Source organism: Rana temporaria, chromosome 11 (genome assembly GCF_905171775.1).
Source record: "Rana temporaria chromosome 11, aRanTem1.1, whole genome shotgun sequence".
Taxonomy (NCBI): Eukaryota; Metazoa; Chordata; class Amphibia; order Anura; family Ranidae; genus Rana; species Rana temporaria.
This window is the reverse complement of record NC_053499.1, coordinates 11822272-11831449: the sequence shown is the minus strand read 5'-3', so window position 1 is coordinate 11831449 and position 9178 is coordinate 11822272. Positions and strand designations below refer to the sequence as shown.

Sequence of the window (9178 nt, the reverse complement as noted above, 5' to 3'; positions counted from 1 at the left end):
TCGAGTATATACAGTATTTTGGCGTGGAACCCTTTAACGGCGGGGGCCCATAGCTCAGTGCCTAATCTGCCTATTTGTTAATCCAGCACTGGTCCTTAGGGGTCCCCAGGGCCGGCCCTACCATGGGACCCGATGGTACCATTGTACCAGGCAGCACTTTCAGGGGGGCGGCAAATTGCCGCCCGCACGCCATCCCATTCCGCCAGCTCCACTCTCCGCTCCACTGTGGGGCTAATTGCATGAATAGAGCCATAACAGGTCCTTTTTATACTCCTATATACATGTATAGAGCCTTGATAGGTCCACTTTAGTTATCATGATATAAAATAATGGATGTGGGGGCATTTTGGTTGGCGTAATTTTTTTTGCCTTTCATTCTTGGTACCAGGCAGCACAATGTCTTAGGCCGGCACTGGGGGTCCTTAACCCTTTCATGAATGGGGTGTACACCAGTGACTGCCCATACTGGGTGAGGCTCTCCATTGTACACCTCAAGGTCCCCCCAGCTGAGCACCACCGGGGCTGTATGTGTTACTTCTCTCACATCTCCACAATATTCCAGGTCATGTGGTACAGTATGCATTTATCATGTTGCAGATATTATTTATCATTGCATGTGTATTATCTGATAATCATACATCATACAGACATTTATATGTCAGGTCTGCGGGATGATAAAGTATTTGTGTATGTATGGGGATCTTGAGTTAATGAGCAATACATCATTTCCCGAAGGCCGGCTCCTTCCATTACATCTCTCAAAAGAGAAACCGTTTCCACCGAACTGACCTCACACACAATTAGCTATGTGATCTAGTTAGAAAATCCTCCGAGATTTGCTACTTTTTTCCACTAAGGAAAGGGGCTTATTTTATTTTTTTTTGGAGAAGAGCTGAGGAAATTCTCATTGGCCCGGATTCAAAGAGATTTGCCCCTTTTTTACGGAGGCCCAGGGCAGCGTTTTTGCCCTGCGCCCCCGCAAATTATCTGCGCTGCACGCGATTCACGGAGCAGAAGCTCCGTAAATTGCGTGTGCGCTCTTTAAAATTGCCCTGCGTAAGGGCGCCTAATGTAAATGATCCCGTAGGGGGCGGGAATCATTTAAATTAGGCGCGCTCCCGCGTCGAGCGTAGAGCGCATGCTCCGTCGGGAAACTCTCCCGACGTGCATTGCGGCAAATGACGTCGCAGGGACGTCATTTGCTTCAAAGTGAATGTGAATGGCGTCCAGCGCCATTCACGAATCACTTACGCAAACGACGTGAAATTCAAATTTCACGACGCGGGAACGGCGGGTATACTTTAGCATTGGCTGCCCCTACTATTAGAAGGGGCAGCCTTGCGCTAAAGACGCCGTACGGAAACTCTGTAACTTGCGTACGCAGGGCCCGCGCAACATTGTGAATCGGTGTTAGTATGCAATTTGCATACTATACACTGAGCACAATGGGAGCGCCCCCTAGCGGTCATCGCAAGAATGCAGCCTAAAATCTGCGTGGCATAAGAGCCTTATCATAAGGCCCTTATGCCACGCAGATTTTAGGCTGCAGTCGGCGTTACGATGTTCCTGAATCAGGAGCATTCGTAACGCCGGAGCAAGTCAGCAATTGCGCTGCGTAACTATGGTTACGCAGGCGCAATTGCTCTCTGAATCCGGGCCATTGTTTTTGCAATCATGTGTTTTTTTTACCTGAAAATAATTCCATAAAAAAAGGTTTACAATGGAGAACATTGGAGAGAAAAGCGTCTTTTGCTCAGAGTGTTGATACAGTTTTAAGTGGACTTGCACTTAAACCACTTAAGACCCGGACCTTTAGGCAGCTAAAGGACCTGGCCAGTTTTTGCGATTCGGCACTGCGTCGCTTTAACTGACAATTGCGCGGTCGTGCGACGTGGCTCCCAAACAAAATTGGCGTCCTTTTTTCCCCACAAATAGCGCTTTCTTTTGGTGCCATTTGATCACCTCTGCAGTTTTTAGTTTTTGCGCTATAAACAAAAATAGAGCGACAATTTTGAAAAATATTTATATTTTTTACTTTTTGCTATAATAAATATCCCCCAAAAATGTATAAAAAAACTTTTTTTTTCCTCAGTTTAGGCCGATACGTATTCTACCTATTTTTCGTAAAAAAAAAAAACGCAATAAGCGTTTATTGATTGGTTTGCGCAAAAGTTATAGCGTTTACAAAATAGGGGGTATTTTTATTAATATTTTTTTTTTCACTAGTAATGGCGGCGATCAGCGTTTTTTTCGGTACTGCGACATTATGGCGGACACTTCGGACAATTTTGACACATTTTTGGGACCATTGGCATTTTTATAGCGATCAGTGCTATAAAAATGCATTGATTACTATAAAAATGCCACTGGCAGTGAAGGGGTTAACACTAGGGGGCGGGAAAGGGGTTAAGTATGTTCCCTGGGTGTGTTCTAACTGTAGGGGGGGTGGCCTCACTAGGGGAAATGACTGATCTTCTGTTCATACATTGTATGAACAGAGGATCAGCATTTCTCCCCCTGACAGGACCAGGAGCTGTGTGTTTACACACACAGGCCCAGATTCAAGAAGCAATTGCGCCTGTGTAACCATAGGTTACACAGCGCAATTGCTTACTTGCTCCGGCGTTACGAATGCTCCTGATTCAGGAACATCGCTACGCCGACTGCAGCCTAAAATCTGCGTGGCATAAGGCTCTTATGCCACGCATATTTTAGGCTGCATTCTTGCGATGACCACTAGGGGGCGCTCCCATTGAGCTCAGTGTATAGTATGCAAATTGCATACTAACACCGATTCACAATGTTGCGCGAACCCTGCGTACGCAAGTTACGTAGTTTCCGTACGGCGTGTTTAGCGTAAGGCTGCCCCTTCTAATAGTAGGGGCAGCCAATGCTAAAGTATACCCGTCGTTCCCGCGTCGCAAAATTTGAATTTCACGTCGTTTGCGTAAGTGATTCGTGAATGGCGCTGGACGCCATTCACGTTCACTTGGAAGCAAATGACGTCCTTGCGACGTCATTTGCCGCAATGCACGTCGGGAAAGTTTCCCGACGGAGCATGCGCTCGGCGCGGGAGCGCGCCTAATTTAAATGATTCCCGCCCCCTACGGGATCATTTAAATTGCGTGCTCTAGCGCCGGGCAATTGCCCGGCGCCCCCGCGCAATTCACGGAGCTTCTGCTCCGTGAATCAAGGGCAGCAGAGCAAATTTGCGGGGGCGCAGGGCAAAATCGTTGCCCTGCGCCTCCGCAAAAAAAAGCGCAAATCTCTTTGAATCCGGGCCAGTGTTCCCGGTCCCCGCTCTGTAACGAGCGATCGCGTGTGCCCGGCGGGAGTGCACGGGAGTCGGGGTCGAGCGGGAGCCAACGTTATATTACGTGCTCTCGCGCAGGAGAGCCGACTTGCCGCCGTAAAACGACAATATACAATATAGCGTAAGTCCTGTCGGTGACATTGCTTTGTTTATAAACAAAGCCACTGATCACCATTTTAGTCCTGACATTTGAGGCTAATTTCGACCACAATTTTGGTAAATGATAAAATTGGTAATTTTGCGGCAAAATCTAAACTCGGCTACATCAGTGTGCTCATTCCAACTAGCAAAGGTCCCGAAGCTCCATAGCTCAGTGGTCATCATATTGCTGAGAGGTTTGCTACTTAACAGCCAAACACGCATAGAGTACATCGTGCCCCAGTTGTCTGATGCCACAATTCACCTTTTGTTCTCCTCTCACGAAAACCCACCGTCGCTGTGATCGTTAATGGCGGGTCTGCTAGGGAACGGGAGAAATCATCCCAAAGGGGCAGCATTGCTTACAATGCCTTGTCCTTTTTATTCTTCATACAATCCATTAAATCCTTTTAAAGTCGCAGATTTAAAAAAAAAAGAATAGAAAGCCTCAATGCACAGGAACATAATAAAACTTCTCCCTCGTCTTCTTGCACTTCTCATGTATTTTGTGTGCCCAGCAGGGGCCTGTCAAAGAACAACTAAAAATGGATGCCGGTAAGCCTCCCCCGCAGGAAACAAAAAGCTCCTAACCTTTCCCATAACGAAACAAACAAGTCATGCCGGTTTTTGCTTGCGGGTATAAACATTATATTTACAGTGTGAACAAAAATACGTTCCATTAAAGGGGAAATCCAGGCAGATATAAAAGGCACAATTGAATGCAATTTTGTATTTATTAATACATTATTAAATTATTATTTTGGAGTGCTGGGAGTTGTAGTCCTCCCAGTGATGAATAGACTATAATATATGGATGGTATATGGAGTGCAGGGAGTTGTGATCCCCCCAGTGATGGTTGAGGTCAGGACTCTGTGCAGGCTAGTCAAGTTCCTCCACCCCAGTTAGCAAGAGAGCGCAGAGTGACAGAGAGATACACTCTTAAATGTGCTACTTCTGTTTTACAAACCCTTTCCTTTTTTATAGTTGTTTGCTCTTATTGTAGGGCTGCTGTGGAAGATGACCCTTACTCTCGAATGAAGCAAGTTTTGAAGTGGTATTTGTCTGGATTTTATAAGAAGCCAAAGGTAAAATAAAGGGAACAGTTCCATTTATTCATCATTCCTAATCCTTCATCCTATTTCAATAAAGAAGAAAACAAAAGTAAAATTACCAGCACATAGTAGATTTATTTTCTTTGTCACTATAAGGAATATTTAACTGCCATTTTCATTTTCTGAAGGAAGATGAGAAAGAAGATAGGCAAACTCTGAAGTCAAACTCTTTAGACATATACGATATATCCACAAAGGGTACACCACCCCACACATGGTTCTCCTGTCCCAGAGCCTCACTTTGGGCTCATTTACACATGCAGTGCCCTCTTTCCATAGTCAAAATAAAAGTTAGGCATGCTCTAGTTAGGCCTATTAGCCCTGATTAAAAAGTTGGGGTCTTCTTCATTTGGACTATTGCAAAAACCCAGGACTTTTACAGGAATAAGTTACGTTTTTGCATGTGATTTCAGCTGCCTGGATCTCTGATTCTAATGATCATTCTGCATTTTCTTTACGGAAAGTGACCTCTTCTTTGGAATTTGTATGCTTGGATGATTCTGACAGCTTGACTTTTTACATGAATAGGGTAGTCATATTCTACAGACCAAATACAGGGCAAAGCAATAGGTTTGCTCTAATGCTCCCTACCAAGCAGAACTTTCCTTAAAACTCCAACCTTCCCCCCAATGCCATTCCCTTCAGCGTCTTAAAGGGGTTGTAAAGGTTCATTTTTTATTTTCTAAATAGGTTCCTATAAGCTCGTGCATTGTTGGTTCACTTACCTTTTCCTTCCATTTCCCTTCTAAATGTTTTTTTTTTCTTTGTTTTCTTTGTCTGAATTTCTTATTTCCTGTTCCTCCTCAGTAAGCTGTTCAGTAAGCTGTTCTGGCTGACTAACCACCGCTCGGATGATGGGGGCAAGCTTACTGAGGAGAAACAGGAAGTGAGAAATTCAGACAAAGAAACAATACATTTAGAAGGGAAATCGAAGGAAAAGGTAAATTAACCAACAATGCACTAGCTTAACCACTTCCTGCCGGCCGTACAACTTTGTACGGCCGCAGTGTGGATGCCAATTGCCGGGAGACCGTCTATATACGGCCTCCAGCCACTGGGGGGCCGATGGCGGCGCGCGCGCATGCCCGCCGCATCACTGAGATGCCGATGCGCGTGCCTGGCTGCCGCGATGTTACACAGACAAGGATGTGGATCTGTGTGTGTAAACACAGAGCTCCACGTCCTGTCAGGGAGAGAGGAGACCGATCTGTGTCCCTTGTACATAGGGACACAGATCGGTCACCTCCCCCAGTCAATCCCCTCCCCCCACAGTTAGAAACACTATGCAGGGTACACATTTAACCCCTTCCTCACCCCCTAGTGTTAACCCCTCCAATGCCAGTCACATTTATACAGTAATTAGTGCATATTTATAGCACTGATCGCAGTATAAATGTGAATGGTGCCAAAAATGTGTCAAAAGTGTCCGATGTGTCCGCCATAATGTCGCAGTCCCAATAAAAATCGCAGATCGCCGCCTTTACTAGTAAAAAAAAAAAAAAAAAAAAAAATAATTCTGTCCCCTATTTTGTAGGCGCTATAACTTTTGTGCAAACCAGTCGCGTATTGCGATTTTTTTTTCTACCAAAAATATGTAGAAGTATACGTATCGGCCTAAACTGAGAAAAAAAATGTTTTATTTTTTTTTTAAATTGGGCTATTTATTATAGCAACAAGTAAAAAATATTGGTTTTTTTTTTCAAAATTGTCGCTCTTTTTTTTGATAATAGTGCAAAAAATAAAAACCGCAGAGGTGATCAAATACCACCGAAAGAAAGCTCTATTTGTGGGGGAAAAGGGACGTCAATTTTGTTTGGGAGCCACGTCGCACGACCGCGCAATTGTCAGTTAAAGCGACGCAGTGCCGGAAGCTGAAATTTCACCTGGGCAGGAGGGGGGTATATGTGCCCAGCTTATGGTTAAAGGAAAAAAAGAAAAAAAAACCTTTACAACCCCTTTAAGGCAAGAAATGTAAGAGCGGTCACTCTATTCAGAGATAATACAGGGATGTGGACTCTCTTCCCACCCCCAAGGGGCAGCATTGGGCCAATAGCCAAGCATCAGTGCTGTGGCTATTGGCCCAGTCCTGCCCCTTAGGGGTGGGGGAAGAAGAGTCACATGCCCTCCATATTCAAAACTACCTGATATTGTTTTTTCCTCTTGAGGTTGAATGTAGTGGCAGAACAGCAAAGGTAAGTATGTTCTGCTGGGGAGGGACAAGTGATCCTATTGCAGATTTGCTTTTAAAATATGCAAACCCAGACCTCCAAAGTTCCATGTGCCCATCTGAAGATTGTAAACTGACCATTCTGACTTCTCGTGTTTCTGTGCCGCAGGGAATAAAGAAGCCGTACAACTCAATTTTGGGTGAGAAGTTTCGATGTTGCTGGTTTCACCCACAGACCAACAGTCATACTTTTTACATAGCAGAACAGGTAAATACATCCAGTGGGGGTTGATTTACTAAAACTGGAGAGCGCAAAATCTGGTGCGGCTCCTCATAGAAACCAATCAGCTTCCAGGTTTTATTGTCAAAGCTTAACCTCTTGCCAACCGCCCACCGTCGTTTGACAGGTGGCAGAATGGCTCCCCTGCATGAATCACCATAGCTGTATGGCTTAAAGGGGTATAGGGGGTGCACGCAGGGCCGTCTTATCCAGTGGGCACACCTGGGCACAGCCCAGGTGCCCACGGGGCCCCATCAGGGCCAATCCTATGCCGGGTGCGCCACGCCCCGGTGCTGTAAGCTGCCGCAGAGAAGGGGCGACCAAGCCGACGAAGCTGTGGCACGCCACTTGACTGCAATGGTTGCTTAAATTGCCGGCCACCTGGCGCCTAGCAACCAGTGATGTCAGTGGCCGCCCCAGCATTCAGAGTGTGCCACGGCTGCCCCAGCATTCATAACGCACCGCCTACGTGGCTGGAAAACCAGATCTTCAGACTCAGACCGCATTGCATGCCGCAGGTCACCATCTTCATTGTTGGGGCCCCGATGCATTTCTTTGCCCAGGGGCCCATGATGCTATTAAGATGGACCTGGGTGCACGCATGCACCCGCTGCGTCACGGAGGAGACGTTGCATGTGCCCGGCGGCCGCGATGTCCGCCTGGCACCCGCGATCACTCCTGACAGAGCCAAAACAGGTATATGTGTTTGTAAACACACAAATCCATGTTCTTGGAGGGGAGAGGAGACCGATCGTGTGTTCCTAGTATATAGGAACAATGATTAGTCTCCTCCCCCTGGCAGTCCCATCCCCCTATAGTTAGAACACACTGATGGAACATATTCAACCCCTTGATCGCCCACTAGTGTTATCCCCTTCCCTGTCAGTGACATTTATACAGTAATCAGTAGCTATGTTTAGCTCTGATCGCTGTATAAATGTCACTGGTCCCAAAAAAGTGTAAAAAATGTCCGATCTGTCCACCATAATGTCGCAGTCCCAAAAAACATTGCAGATCGCCGCCATTACTAGTAAAAAAAAAAAAATGCCATGAATCTAATCCCTATTTTGTAGATGCGATAACTTTTGCACAAACCAACCAATATACACTTATTTTGTTTACCAGAAATATGTAGAAGAATATATATCGGCCAAAACTGAGGGAGAATTTTTTTATTTATTTTTTTATTGGGATATTTATTATAGCAAAAAGTAAAAAATATTGTTTTTTTTTTTCAAAATTGTTGCTCTTTTTTTGTTTATAGCACAGAGAAATAAAAACCGCAGAGGTGATCAAATACCACCAAAAGAAAGCTCTATGTGTGGGAAAAAAAGGAAAAGGACATTAACCACTTAAGACCCGGACCTTTAGGCAGCTAAAGGACCCGGCCAGTTTTTGCGATTCAGCACTGCATCGCTTTTACTGACAATTGCGCGGTCGTGCGACGTGGCTTCCAAACAAGATTGGCATCCTTTTTCTCACAAATAGAGCTTTCTTTTGGTGGTATTTGATCACCTCTGCGGTTTTTATTTTTTGCGCTAAAAACAAAAATAGAGCGACAATTTTGAAAAAAATGCAATATGTTTTACCTTTTGCTATAATAAATATCCCCCAAAAATATATAAAAAAAAATTTTTCCTCAGTTTAGGCCGATACGTATTCTTCTACCTATTTTTGGTAAAAAAATGGCAATAAGCGTTTATCAGTTGGTTTGCGCAAAATGTATAGCGTTTACAAAATAGGGGATAGTTTTATTGCATTTTTTTTTTTTTACTACTAATGGAGGCGATCAGCGATTTTTTTCGTGACTGCGACATTATGGCGGTCACTTCGAACAATTTTGACACATTTTTGGGACCATTGTCATTTTCACAGCAAAAAATGCATTTAAATTGCATTGTTTACTGTGAAAATGACAGTTGCAGTTTGGGAGTTAACCACAAGGGGGCGCTGAAGGGGTTATGTGTGACCTCATCTGTGTTTCTAACTGCAGGGGGGTGTGGCTGTAGGTGTGACGTCATCGATTGTGTTTCCCTATAAAAGGGAACAGACGATCAATGACAGTGCCACAGTGAAGAACGGGGAAGCTGTGTTTACACACAGCTCTCCCCGTTCTTCAGCTCCGGGGACCGATCGCGGGACTCCAGCGGCGATGGGGTCCCGCGGT

General features: G+C 45.0%; 1 protein-coding gene across 3 annotated transcripts in view; it reads left to right on the top strand.

Moving 5' to 3' along the window:
• The window catches only part of OSBPL5 (oxysterol binding protein like 5), a 145830-nt gene that overhangs the window by 106787 nt on the left and 29865 nt on the right, over positions 1-9178 (top strand). For all 3 annotated transcript variants that reach the window (XM_040328047.1, XM_040328045.1, XM_040328046.1), the window contains 2 exons: positions 4456-4537; positions 6901-6999. In XM_040328047.1, the coding sequence (XP_040183981.1) occupies positions 4456-4537; positions 6901-6999 (181 nt within the window). The remainder of the gene's footprint in view (positions 1-4455; positions 4538-6900; positions 7000-9178) is intronic.